At 41.8% G+C, this 15,100-nt stretch overlaps 1 protein-coding gene across 5 annotated transcripts in view; it reads left to right on the forward strand.

The window, feature by feature from the left end:
* The first annotated feature begins 14,077 nt into the window (after positions 1–14,077).
* The window catches only part of CFAP91 (cilia and flagella associated protein 91), a 71,287-nt gene continuing 70,264 nt past the window's right edge, over positions 14,078–15,100 (forward strand). For 4 of the 5 annotated variants that reach the window (XM_054482765.2, XM_054482763.2, XM_054482764.2 and 1 more), the window contains exon 1: positions 14,370–14,564. In XM_054482765.2, the coding sequence (XP_054338740.1) occupies positions 14,441–14,564 (124 nt within the window). In that variant the 5' untranslated portion in view covers positions 14,370–14,440. Of the gene's footprint in view, positions 14,565–15,100 lie in introns of all 5 variants that reach the window. The other variant, XM_054482761.2, reaches the window with a different exon arrangement.

Genomic DNA, 15,100 nt, shown 5'->3' on the forward strand with positions numbered 1-15,100 from the left:
GGGATCCAGAAATATACAGGGGCTTTTTCCAATTCTTCCCCTCAACCTCCTTGGCAGTGAGGTCCTATGTGTTCTCATTGACACAGAAGCAACCCTATCAGTACTCAATCCCACCAACCCAGGCCAGGCCTTGCCTTGGAATAATAAAACTATTCAAATACTAGCAGTTTCTAATAAACCACTGATGGCATTTCTAGCACAGCCCATTGCTTTTTGCCTTGGGTTTTTACAAGATACCTATCCTTTTTTACTAGCAGAATCTGCTCCAGCTAACTTATTGGAATGAGATTTAAAAAAATATATGTCATGTTGGCATCTCTTTATCCCTAAAGGGGGAAATAATTTTGGAGTTTGATAAGCCCAATAGCCTGCTGAACTCTACCAATAATTTCCCACTCATTTGTTATGTTGTCCCATGTACTAAAGAACTCTCCACTGAGTCTGAGTTCCCTATTGGAATAGAAAACTGTCTCTTTATCAGCCACATCATCAACAGATGTTGGTAGAATTCATAATGCACCCTCAATCAAAATCCGAATTGATTCAACCAAGCCTTTGCCTAGTATTAAACAGTATTCCTTAACCAAACTGCCTTAGACCCAATATTGAAGAATACAAAACTCAAGGCCTAATAATTCCCTGTATCAGCCCCTAATACTTCCACCCTCCCAGTAAGAAAACCTAATTGTTGAGGATGGAGAGTTGTTCAGGATCTCCATGCCATAAATAATATTGTTATACCCTGTCACCTCATGGTCCAAAATATACATACTTCTGTTCCCAAATCCACATACTGCTGACTTCTATACCTACTGATAGTGAATTTTCACTGTTATTGACCTCTGTAGTGTCTTCTTCAGCATCCCTGTTGATCAAACTAGTCAATATCTGTTTGCCTTTACCTGAAAAGGACAACAATATACTTGGACTGTTTTGCCTCAGGGCTATATGGAAGGCCCTTCCTACTTTTCTCAAATTCGGAAAGCTAATTTACAAAATGTGTCTTTTCTTCAAGGCTCACCCTTACTAAAATATGTAGGTAATTTATTTCTTTGTTCTTTCTCACGCAGGTAGCCTGTGAGATAGACAGTGTGCATCTTCTAAAACTTCTCACCACAAAAAAAATAAGGTTTCTAAGAAAAAAATATAACTATAGTTAAGACCCAAGCTAAATATCTAGGTCATCTGACTTCTTGAACATGACTACATTTGGGCCCTGAACGGATCCAAGGTGTCCTGCAGTTCCCCAGATCTAAAACGAAATGGCAACTCAGACAGTTTCTTAGACTTGCTGGATACTGCAGTAACTGGATACCAAACTTTTACTTAATTGCTCAACCCCTGTTCACCCTACTCTAAAACTGATCCCATTGTTTGAGAAGAATCTAAAAATATTGCATTTACTAAATTAAAGGAAGAATTATTAAACCCCCCATACTCTGAGACATCCCAGTTATCCACTCCTTATTTTCCTTTTTGTTTATGAAAAAAGGGAAATTCCTTGGGCGTCCTAACTAAAAAAAACATTGAGAGTAACACTGCCCTCAATGGATATTACAGCCAATAACTAGATCCAGCGGCTTGGGGATTATGTTCCTGTTTGGGAACTATTCCAGCTACTGCTGTACTATTTATAGCTGTAGAATAAATAATCATGAGATCTCCTTTGACCACTTTTGTTCCCCATTCTGTTGAAGCTCTTAAATTCCCATCATACCCAACACCTTTCTACCAGTTGTCTTAGCGCTTATGAACTTCGTTTACTAGCTGTTCCTCACATAACTTTCTCTCTGTAACAATCTTAATCCTGCATCTCACCCCTTTTTTCTGATGAAACCCCCCATGAGTGTTTGACCCTCACTATCTTTTGACTCCCCAGAAAGATTTGCAAAATAGTCCATTGGACAATGCTGAACTATCATTGTTTACAAATGGATCATATTTAAAGGATGACACTGGCAAAGAGTGTGCAGTATATGCAATTATTACCTTTTTTGAAGTATCTGAGGCTAGCTTCCTACCTGTGGCTACTTCTGTCAAACAGGCTGAGCTTTTGCCCTTACTTGGGCTTGCCTCCTCGCTAAAGGGAAATCTACTAATCTGTATTTACAGGCAGTAGGTATGCTTTTGAGGTTGCTCATGATTTGGGGATGTTATGGAAATAATAGGTTTCCTCACTTCCATGGGAGGCCAAATTACAAATGGATCCTACGTACAAGACTTACTGGATATCATCTAGCTACCAGCTGCTTTGGCTATTATCTAATTTTCTGTACATTCAAATCTACATTTTTACAGAGATGAGAGTAAACTGCTTTGCTAATAATGCAGCAAGAATGCTGCTATTAAAGGATCATTTGATGAAATCTCTGTTATGGCCCCACTAAAAGAACTTTCAACAAATGATTTAAGAATAATTATCAAAGAGGCCAGGCACAGTGGCTCATGGCTGTGCACTTTGGGAGGCCGAGGCAGGTGGATTGCTTGAGCCCAGGAGTTTGAGACCAGCCTGGGCAATATGACAAAACCACATCTCTACAAAAAAACACACTCAAAAAATTATCTGGGCATAGTGGTGTGCATCTGTAGTCCCAGCTACTCAGGAGGCTGAGGTGGGAGGATCTCCTAAGCTCAGGGAGGTAGAAGCTGCAGTGATCTATAATCAAGCCACTGAACTCCAGCCTGGGTGACAGAATGAGACCCAGAAAAAAAAAAAAAAAAAAGAACAATTACCAAAGATGCACAGAATTGGGCCTCAGAAGTCGAAAAACAAAACTGAAGTCAAAAAAACAAAACAGGGCTGGGCACGGTGGCTTACAACTGTAATCCCAGCATTTTGGGAGGCCAAAGTGAGTGGATCACCTGAGGTCAGGAGTTCAAGACCAGCCTGGCCAATATGGCAAAACTCTGTCAAAATACAAAAAAATTAGATCGGCTTGGTGGCATGCACCTGTAATCCTGGCTACTCAGGAAGCTGAGGCACAAGAATCGCTTGAGCCTGGGGAGCAGAGGACGCAGTGAGCCGAGATCTCGCCACAGCACTCTAATCTGGGCGACAGAGTGAGACTCCTCTGTCTCAAACAAAACAAAACAAAACACAAGAGGCTGGGTGCGGTGGCTCACCCCTGTAGTGCACTTTGAGAGGCCAAGGTAGGAGAATTGCTTGAGGCCAGGGATTCAAGAGCAGCCTGCCCAATACAGTGAGACCCTGTCCCTACAAAAAAATAAGAAAAGTAGTCAGGTGTGGTGGGGTGTGCCTGTAGTCCCAGCTACTTAGGAAGCTGACGCAGGAGTATTGTTTGAGCTTAGGAGTTTGAGGATGCAGTGAGACATGATCACACTGCACTCTAGCCTGGGTGGCAGAGTGAGACCCTATCTCAAAAACAACAATGAAACCAAAAAAGGACCATGATTTCTGGTTTGATGATCAAAAGGAACTCTGATCGGGACCTGAGAACAAACCAGTTCTTCCAGATTCAAGGAAATATCCACTGTTAACTACAGTACATCATTTGATTCATTAGGCAACTGACATTAATTTGTTCCATAAAACAATATTGGTGGGGAAATATTTTAAAAGCCACTAAAATGCTTATTTGACTTTTACTACCTGTCCTAAATGTAACCCAGGAAAATCTGTATAGACTCTTTCTTGACATTTAAATTTACCTAATAGGCCATTCGAGGTTTGGCAACTGAATTTTTTCCAACTACCTCCCTCCCATGAGTATACATATACATTGGTTATGATCTGTATGTTTTCCCATTGGGTGGAAGGCTTTCTTTTAAATAAGCTACTGTTTCAGCTATGGCCAAACTTTTCTTTGAAAAAAATTATTCCTCCTTAGGGAACTCCGCTTGAGCTTCATAGTAACCAGGGAACCCACTTTACTGGCCACATGGACTTCTTATTAGGCTTACCATCTTATAGAACTTATATTGTTCTTACCATCCCCAATCTTCTGACTTGGTAGAATAAACAAATGGAACCATAAAGACTCAGTTGGCAAAATGTATGGAAAACTTGCACCTCCCTTAGTTTAAAGTTCTCTTGGTATTATTACTGAGAACCACTGCTTTTAGAGCCCACAAATTTTCACCTTTTGAAATAATCACTGGTCATCCTATGCATTTAATGCCCACTGCCTTTGACCCTCAATTGTTAAAAGGAGAGATACTATCATACTGTAAGGGAATTATTACAGTAGTAGATAAATATTATATTTTGGTAGAAAAATCTTTCCACAGTGTGCTCCTGGAGGACAAAGACCTAAAGCACCAAGACCTAAAGCTACAACCTGGTGATTCTGTCTATCTTGAAAAGACACCTATATGAAGACTCTCTCCAACCTCATTGGAAGATCCCATATCAAGACCTTCTCACCAATCCCTGTATCACCAAACTCAAAGGCATTGACTCATTGATCCACATCTCTCATTTTAAAAGGGCTTCTACTTCTGCCTGGACCGGTACCCCAGCAGGCAATTTAAAGTTTATCTGTTATCTGAAGCAGACAACAATTGAAATAAACTGCTATTCCCAAGACGTCCAGACCAGGCCAATATACCCTTTTCCTTTTACTATTGGTCTCTTCTTGTATGCTTTTATTTTCCTGGAAAAATAATGCTCTAATTTGCATTTTCTAATCTATTTCCAAAATGAGAAACATAACCGATTTATTGGATTTGGTACCAAAAAAACTTCAATCTCCATGATGCAAGTGAACCCCTGGTCTAACTCATAATGGATTTTTTTTTTTTTTTTGAGATGGAGTCTCGCTCTGTTGCCCAGGCTGGAGTGCAGTGGTGTGACCTTGGCTCACTGCAACCTCTGCCTTCTGGGTTCAAGCGATTCTCCTGCCTTGGCTTCCTGAGTAGCTGGGATTACAGGCACACCACCACGCCCAGCTAATTTTTGTATTTTTAGTAGAGACAGGGTTTCACCATGTTGGTCAGGCTGTTCTCGAACTCCCGACCTCGTGATCTGCCCGTCTTGGTCTCCCAAAGTGCTGGGATTACAGGTGTGACCAGCGGTGCCCAGCCCTCAGAACAGATTTTACTGATATTCCCCATGTAACTGTTCTAATTATACATCTAGTCCTTTTTACAAGGTCAAGCTTTTAGACTCATATATTCAGATTTCCTGTTTCACCCTAACATTACCTAAGATCTACAGAAAAGGCCTTGAAGTTAGATTAAGATTATGCAAACAACATGCTGATAGAATACAAGAGAAAAGAAATTTGACAGCTTATAAAAATATTTTTGACCTTCGTCCTGTAATTGTTGATGACTTCCAACAGTGCAATAATTCAATAATAGAACCCTGGATAATTACTGTTGACACCTCCATACAAGTAACTGTTAATGCACAAAGTACTCCATCTACGTGGAATTACCTGTTGTGACACATCGAGATACATTTTCATCTGTGGGGGAGCCTACAGTCAGCTCTATTCATGGGCAACATCATGTCTCAATAAATGGAAAATAAAGCACCAATGTGGTCTGGGATATTTCTACATTCAATTTAAACTTGCAAAATCTGAACATTGGTTGACATCTACTAACTTGCACCATCATATCAAAAAAGACACTCTACCTAGAGGCATAAACTCAGCAGGATGGACCTCAGTTGTTAGATCCTTCTTCCTCTGGATTGGGGTTAGTACCTTAGAAATAATGGTGAGAAATTTATCCCTAACTATTGGAGCTCCAGCTGACTCCACAGCCAAAGCCATGGCAGCTCACCAAACTTCCTTAGATTTTCTTGCTAAAGTGGTTTTCGATAACAGGATTGCTCTAGATTGCTTATTAGCTGAACAAGGTGGTATTTGTGCAATTGCTTGCACTAGCTGCACATGGAAGTAGAAAACACAATTATGAAAGATAAAGGAACATGCCACCTGGCTCCAGAAAGTTCCACCCAATGCATTTGGACTTTTCAATCTGTTTAGTGACTTACCTTCAAAATAAGATTCATGGTTTAGAGCTATTTTTCAAACGGAATTCATGATACTATTGCTGCTTATTCTTGACATTATGATAGTTAAGTTACATTCTTGTTGCCTGTCTAATCTTTGCAAAGCCTGCTTTCCCAACAGGAAAATGTTAGTCCAGTGCTTCCAGATGATTGCTAATGCCTGCATAACTGATAAGATGGAGTCCAATGCTGAATCCCAGGTAGACCTACCCTGTAAGGGTCTTTCCTTCCTGCCCCTTTGTTGTCCAAATGTGACTTGGGCCTCTAATGTTGACTCCTATTGACTCATATTTTCCCTCTAGTGTGGGGTCAGAGCAACTAGGACAAAGCACATCCCGGCACTGAGGGACGATCAAGCCTAACTTCAAGGATAGTTGACCAGTGATGCTTTCAGAGAAAGATCTTAGTCAAAAAAGGGAAATGTGGGCGTGGTGGCTCACGTCTGTAATCTCAGCACTTTGGGAGGCTGAGGCAGGTGCATCATTTGAGGTCAGGAGTTCGAGACCAGCCTGGCCAACATGGTGAAACCCCGTCTCTACTAAAAATACAAAAATTAGCCTGAAGTGGTTGCACGTGCCTGTAATCCCAGCTACTCGGGAGGCCAAGGCACAAGAATTGCTGGAGGCTGGAAGGCAGAGGTTGCAGTGTGCCGAGATGGCGCCACTGCCCTCCAGACTGGCCAACAAGGCAAGACTCCGTCTCAAAAAAAAATAAAAGGGGGGGGTGCGGGGAGCAGAATGTGAAAGTTGATTATCTAAATGGAGTCATACCTGTCATACCCAACTAAAATTTAGAGTGGGGGGTGGGGGGGCACAGATAAAAAACAAAAATGAAAACAAAACTCAGGTCTCAAAAGCCTGCTCCAGAAACTGTCCAGTAAGCCCAATTCAATGAAACAGCCGTTACAGTTTTAAGACTAGTTTTACAAGGAAACAGCCACCATGACTTTAAAACTAGTTTTACCTAGAAATTGTGGCCACTGACCAATTAGAGCTCACCAGCTCCTGCAAAAAACATGTTGCAAGCACCAAAGAGCTTTCTTTCATAACAACCTACATACTCTTTCTCCTTTCCCAATAAAACCTTAACCATTTTTTTGTTCTACCACATATCAGAGACCACCCTGGTCTATGCATGTGTACCAGATTGCAACTCTATTTCTTTGTTTATTCCAAAATAAATCCTCTTTTGCTTGGAGATTCATCTCTCTATATATTTGTTATTGATAAAAGATAAAAAGCTAATAAGAGACTGTGTGAACATACACACAAATGAATAAAAGTTGGTGAACTACCTAAAATAAATGAGACCAAGCCTGTGTATTTTTGTCTTTAGCTCCTGGTTGGGAAGAATTTCTTCCTTTCTATAGCTGTGAGACCATCAACCAAAATTCAGAAAAAACTCCAATAAGTTGCAAAACACTGATCAAAATCAAATGCTCACTGCAGCCTCAAAATCCTGGGCTCAAGCTATCCTCCCACCTCAGCCACCTGAGTAGCTAGGACTACAGGCGCATGACACCACGCCCAGCTAATTTGGTTGCTGTTGTTGTTGTAGAGAGAGGATCCCACTAGGTTGCCCAGCGTGGTCTCAAACTCTTGGCTTCAAGTGATTCTCTTGACTCAGCCTCCCAAAGTACTGGGAATACAGGCATGAGCAACCATACCTGGCCTAAATGCCATATATATTAGTGTGTATATATATATATATATATATATATATATATATATATATATATAGACCTGTAAATTTAAAATTTCACCTAATGAGCCAGCTTAAACTGGAAATTTTGTTTTGTAATAACATTTGTTTTTTCTGATTGAACTGATGTTTTCCAAAAGTACCAAAAGCTGATGTATAGCATTTAGAAGCTAAATGTAACTACCATGTAATGTAGTAGTAAATGTTACCATGTAATAGTTACATAGTAACTAATAGTATGTATTAGTAGTACATAGTACTAATACTGCTGATACTACTGCTAGTACTATGTAACTGGTAGTTACATAGTAGTTACATTTTGCTACTAAATATAACTGAATAGCATTTAGCTACTAAATTTATATATTTAAATCCATGTTTACTTACATTTAGCTACTAAATGCTATTCAGTTACAGTTAGTAGTGAAATGTAAATATGTGTTTAAGTATATGAATTATATCTTTAACAGTCATGCCTGTTATTTAGCCCTACATTTGCCCTTTGTATTCTTACATATTTTAAGATGAATATCAGATGTAGTTCTAGGTAAATGGGAAACTCATGATGCACAAGGACAGAAATGGAGAAATTGGGAAGATTTATGAAGATAGGTAGTATTATAACGTTTATTGGACACTTGCTATCTAACAGACTCTGTTCTAAGTCCTTTGTAGGTGTTACCTCCCATAATTTTCGCTGGTATTATTGCTGTTTGTTCTCATTTTAGTGTGTTGGAAACTGATGCATGTGGATATTAAGTAAATGCCGAAGATCATACAAACTGTTTTAGAACCAAGATTCAAACTTAGGAAATCTGATTCTAATGTTCATGTAGTTAATCACTGTATTAGAGTTTCTGCAGTGTATGGAAGTGTTAGTTTTACTCAGGATGTATTGAGTTTGACTAGTAGATGTTTGGTCATATGAAATGGAATATCTTAAAGATTGTGAAGGTATGAAATTGGCAGTGAGACAGAAGTGAAAGTCACTGATGCTAGACAGGTAAATAGATGAATAATTCAGTAGCTCAATTCATTCCAATGTATTTTCCTTTAGCACCTGCTTTGTGCCAGGTGCTGGTGTAACTACCCAATGGATTCTCCTTGCTCGCTGGCTAGACAGAGTCAGTTTATAAGATAGGGGAACTGCAATAGAAAAAGAGTTTAATTCACACAGAGCCAGCTGTACAAGAGACTGGAGTTTTGTTATTACTCCCCAAACGTTTGGAGGTTAGGGGTTTTTCGGAGATAGTGTGGAGGGCAAGGGGGGTATGGTAGGGGGCATGGCATGCTAACTGGTTGGGTTGGAGATGACACCATAGGGAATTGAAGCTGTCCTCTTGGGCTGAGTCAGTTCCTAGGTGGAGGGTGACAGGACTCGTTGGCAGGTCCAGGTGGGGCCATCTGGTTGTCAGAAATGCAAAGACCTAAAAAGATACCTCAAAAGGCCAATCTTAGGTTCTAAAATAGTGGTGTTATCTTCAAGAGTAATTGGGGAAGTTGCAAATCTTATGACCTCTGAAAAAATGGCTGGTAATTATTTATAATTCAGGCCCCTTTCATCCTAACTTTGTGGCCTTTCACTCATTTTATAAACATAGTTTAGTTTTTGGGAGGGGCTATTATCATTTAAACTATAAACTAGGCCAGGCGCGGTGGCTCACACCTGTAATCCCAGCACTTTGGGAGTCCCAGGCAGGTGGATCACCTGAGACCAGGAGTTCAAGACCAGCCTGGCCAACATGGCTAAACCCTGTCTCTACTAAAAAATACAAAAAATTAGCTGGGTGTGGTGGTGGGCACCTGTAATCCCAGCTACTCAGGATGCTGAGGCAGGAGAATTGCTTGAATCTGGGAGGTGGAGGTTGCAGTGAGCCAAGATTGTGCCACTGCACTCCAGCCTGGGCAACAGAGCGAGACTCCATCTCAAAACAAAAACAAAAAACAAACAAACAAACTATACACTAAATTTCTCCCAAAGTTAGCTTGGCTCATGCTCCAGAATGAGCAAAGACAGCCAACCTGTGAGGCCAGAGTCAAGACGGACTCAGCCATGTCAGATTTTTCTCACTGTCATAATTTTCTCAGTTATAATCTTTTGCAAAGGTGGTTTTACTGGCCTAAGAAATATGGATGAATTCAGGGTGAACAGGACATTTGAGGTCTCTGGTCTCACAGAGCTTACATTCTAGTGGGAGGAGATATAATAAATAAGCAAATCAGTAACCTTTCAGTGCTATAAAAAAAAAAATCAAGGTAATAGTGTCTTCGGATGTGTTTATGGAGGCTGCTGGCTGTTGACTACCTTAGATAGTTTATCTGATAGAATGAGGAAAAGTCTTTCTTCTTCTTCTTCTTCTTTTTTCTCTTTTTTTTTTTTTTTTTTTTTTTTGAGACAGAGTCTTGCTCTTGTTGCCCAGGCTGGAGTGCCGTGGTGCCAACTCAGCTCACTGCAACCTCCGCCTCCCAAGTTCAAGCGATTCTCCTGCCTCAGCCTCCTGAGTAGCTGAGATTACAGGCGCCCACCACCACGCCTGGCTAATTTTTTTGTATTTTTAGTAGAGACGGGGTTTCACCATGTTGGTCAGGCTGGTCTTGAACTCCTGACCTCAGGTGATCTGCCTGCCTCAGCCTCCCAAAGTGCTGGGATTACAGGCGTGAGCCACCATGCCTGGCTGAGGAAAAGTCTTTCTGATGAGATTGCCAGGGGCGTTTAAACCTGGGCAACTCCATTTTGAGTAAGGGCTAGGTAAAATAAGGCTGAGACCTACTGGGCTACATTTCCAGATGGTTAGGCATTCTAAGTCACAGTATGAGACAGGAGATAAGCACAAGATACAGGTCATAAAGACCTTGCTGATAAAAACAGATTGCAGCAAAGAAGCTGGCTAAAACCCGCCAAAACCAAGATGGCCATGAGAGTGAACTCTGGTCATGCTCACTGTTACACTCTCCCACAGTAGCATGACAGTTTACAAATGCCATGGCATGTCAGGAAGTTACCCTGTATGGTCTAAAAGGGAAGGCATGGATAATCCACACCTTGTTTAGCATATCATCAAGAAATAACCAGAGCCCTCGGGGGTGCTCTGTCTGTGGAATAGCCATTGTTTTATTCCTTTACATTCTTAATAAACTTGTTTTCACTTTACTCTATGGACTCGCCCTGAATTCTGTCTTGCGTGAGATCCAAGAACATTCTCTTGGGGTCTGGATCCAGACCCCTTTCCGGTATAGAGAGAACATTTTAGGTGATGTCATATGTTGAGGAGCTAGCTGTGAGAAGATAAGGAGGTGGGAGTGAGGAACATTGAGAAGAAGAAATGAAAAGTGGGAGGCTCTGAGAATGTAGCTGTACCCCAGACAGAAAAGTACTATACCATTATTATATTGTACTTTGCTTCTGTGTTGGCTTTCTCTATCATCCAGTGAGGTGTACAAATTATCTCAAAATCTTTAACATCTATTATATAGTAGACATTCAGTAAATTGATTTAACAAAGGGATGGATTTAGTAATCACTTCATTAAGATTTCATGTACCAGATACTTCAGAGATATAAAAATGACCAGGTGAAGGGCTGTGCCCTCAGTGAACTCAAAGTTGTGGGAAGCAGAGTTGTGAACAATTACTGATTACTAATACAAGGTAGTCAATGCTATTGATGCTACTACAGCATTGGAAGGATGATATCTCACTGTATTTGAAAGATATGAGGAAACTGCATAGAAGTGGCAAAGTTAGAGGTGAGTGTTGAAATGTACCTAAATTAGTTGAGAGGTGTTAAAGAAAAAATTATTCAACGATCTTATTAAGGCATGGACAGGCAGACTGCATTCAAGACCATTGCAATAGATATAGGAATTACTGCAACAGGGTCTTGTAGTTGGGGGAGGGATTGGGTTCAACTCTGAATATAGCATAAGCAAGTAGAAATTTATAACAAGGAGCAGGCTGAGGGTCAGTGGATGAAAAATTACTAAGAGGAAATATCAGAGGTAAAGAGAATTCTGGTTAAACTCATCTCAAAGGATTCTTGCTGAAGACAGCCAGGGTAATCAGACTTCACCTGGGGGTGAAAAGCGAAAGCGACGGATGAGGACCCCAGTCAGATATCTAGGATGGCGGATTCTTACCAAACTGACATAGCACAGTTCTTTGCTAAAACTGGATTTTACAAGAAATTACACAGACAGACCTAGGACATGGCTGGTTTTCAAAAACCCCAAGAAGTTGAGGAGTAGAGACAATAAGTTAAAACCAGGAGTATATTCGGAAAGAGTAGTAGGCCAGGAAGCATATTCAGGAAGTGTCTGTGGATCACATCGAGGGACTAAGTGGCTAAGTTGGCTGGACTTCCTGGTTCAATAGGGACTTCCCTAAGGGGACTTTCCCCTAAGCCAAAATGAGTCATAGCTGCAAGCTAAGGGATTGAAACTTCAACCAATCAAAGGGCACTTTCCCCTAAGCCAAAGTGAGTCCCAGCTGCAAATTAAGGGATTGAAACTTCAGCCAATCATATAGGGAGTTTAAGCTCTAGCTGCAGCCTGATGTTTTTAACCAATCAAGCCCACCAACCTAAAGAGGAGACCACCCCTCATATTGTGTTATGCCCAATTTCTGCCTCCAAAGAAAGAAGAATTAAAAACAAAAAGGCAGAAATGAAATCCACAGGCAGACAGCCCAACACTATGCCCTGGGCCTGGTAGTTAAAGATCGACCCCTGACCTAACTGATTATGTTATCTATAGATTCCAGACATTGTATGGAAAAGCATTGTGAAAATCCCTGTCCTATTCTGTTCTGTTCTGATTACCGGTGCATGCAGCTCCCAGTCACATACCCACTGCTTGCTCAATCGATCACGACCCACTCACGCAGACCCTCTTAGAGTTGTAAGCCCTTAAAAGGGACAGGAATTGCTCACTCTGGGAGCTTGGTTTTCGGAGACTTGAGTCTGCCAATGCTCCCAGCTGAATAAAGCCCTTTCCTTCCATAACTCGGTGTCTGAGCAGTTCTTGTCTGCGGCTCGTCCGGCTACAAACCCACAAGTGGATAGAAAATAAGCTAATCCTATGGGACAGAAAAAGGAAAAGGGGAGGAGTCATAAGAGGATATAAACATAAGATACCCAACCCAGAAACGGCAACCCTTCGGGGTCCCCTTCCACCACGTGGAAGCTTTACTTTCGCTTTCCCTTTACTTTTGCTTTGGCTTTAATAAATCTTGCCACCGCACAGTCTTTGGGTCCACGCATTTCTCTAGTGAAGCTGTAACACTTGCTGCTGTGGTCCACGGCTTCATTCCTTGAAGCCTGTGAGACCATGAATCCTTCGATCGAGAAAAACCTTTGATCGGAAGAAGACTTCTCGTCTCAACATTAAAGGACAAAGAAGCCAACTCTAAGGCATGCCATTAGCTTTAATAATCTGAGTATAATAAATAATAATGATCATAAAGGATTAAAACATCCGATCTGTAAAAAATGCATGCATTCATAATGATATCAAACAAACAAAAACTTCGTGGTTAACTCTGGAGTTTGGTAGGGCACCAACTCATGTCTCTGAAATTTCATAATTAAAAAGAACAAATCCAGCATTTACCCAGTCTTTCCTCCATGAGGTTATCCTGGTTATCTCAGGATAACCAATAAGTTGGTATGAAAAGATTCCTTTTATAGAAGAACCTCTGGTAATAATAGAGAATTATTGAAAGTATTAGAAATTCACTGCTCTAGGATAAAAGACTTAAGAGACATACCAAAATGCAACATGAGGACTTTTTTTTGGATCTTGACTGGAACAAACCAACTATAAAAGATAATTTGGACTCAAACAGGAAAATTGGAATTATTTATAGTACTAAGGAATTATTGTTAATTTTGTTAGATATGATAACGGTAGTTAAATTTTTAAAATCTGTATCAGTTTGAGATGCAGACTAATTTAAGGGTAAAATAATATTATGTCTAGGATTTCTTTAAAAAAGAAGGGAAGGAAACTGAAACTTGATGGGCAAAATGTTGCTAAATGTTGATTCTGAGGGATGGGTTACTTGAGGGTTTGTTATTAAAAGTAGAATCACTTTTGCTTATGTTTAAAATTTTCCATTATAAATAGTTTTCAAAAGCAGAGCCAGTGCCTACCCCACATCATATTCTGTTATCTAATGCCCAGGACTCAGAAAGGGTCAGCAGTCTCAGATCAACAGTTACTGATGACCTAACCCACCCTAAACACTGATGCTAATGAGTTTGGGGCAAAGTTCACAGCGTGCTAAGGAGCAACATTTAGGAACCTGACTGAATTCCACAGCTCTCGGGACAAACTCCCTGGAAAAGGGCTGGGGGGAGCGGCGAGGAGGCACCCAATTATTCTAGAATGTTCTGCGATCTCCCAGGGATTTCCGAGAGGCTACGAGGTGTAACTGGCAAATCAATGACTTAAGAGTAGCTTTCTCCCAGCCTCCCCACTGGCTCTAGAGTATAGAGGGAAGCGAGCCTTTTCCTCCCCCACCCTGCCCCTCCCCTCTCTTCTCATCTTCCCCTCCACTCTCCTCCCGACCCTCGCCTGGCCACTCCTGCTTTCACTTCTCTCCACTCCTCTTCGGCCCGGCCCCGCCTAGCGGCCTCCTCACTCCTCCTTGCCCCGCCCCCTATCCCTGCGCGCCGGCGGCCGTTACCATAGCGACGTGCACGCAGCAGTCAGGCCTGACCCGCTGGTCCCCTGCTGGCCCGAGGAAAGAGGCGGCACCATGAGCCACGCAGTAACCATCGAGGAACCCCAGGCCCAGCCGCAGGTGTTTCAAACTCGGTACCGGGAGAGGTCGCGGGCTGGGAGCCACATCTCCTCCAATCGAGCGTATGATTTTCTGTACGGTAAGGACTGCCGCAGACCTTCCTCCGCGTCCGTCGACTCCTGGGCCAGGTGGACTCCCAGATCGTGGAACCTGGCCAGGGGCATGGCGAACGAAACACGACCCTCTGGACTGACCTCTTGCCCGCAGTTGTCCCTGGTCGGGTGGGGGCAGCTCCGAGCCCTCCAGGTGGCCGCACTCAGGTTGGGGTCGGGGGTTCGGGTGCATCGAAAGGCGCAGGTGCACACCGCTTCAGGGGGCGATCTTCCTGAAACCTGTTCCGGGCGTTTTGGTACCCAGAAAAGTATGCAACAATTTGTAGACTCGGAGATTCATTCAACGTTCCTGCATAAAATGCCCTACAAAAATGATCTTTTCTCTCCAACTCTCTGGGCAAATCCAAGTTGGGCGAAAAGAAGTGCCAGTTTATCTCCTGCTTGTTTTTAGGTTTTTTTTTTGTTGTTGTTGTTTGTTTTTTTTTAACTTCTGCGTCAAAGCATTGCTTATAGACTGGGTGCGCTGGCTCCTCTTGGGTCAATTTTATTTTAACGGCTTGGT

This window comes from Pongo pygmaeus, chromosome 2 (genome assembly GCF_028885625.2).
Source record: "Pongo pygmaeus isolate AG05252 chromosome 2, NHGRI_mPonPyg2-v2.0_pri, whole genome shotgun sequence".
Taxonomy (NCBI): Eukaryota; Metazoa; Chordata; class Mammalia; order Primates; family Hominidae; genus Pongo; species Pongo pygmaeus.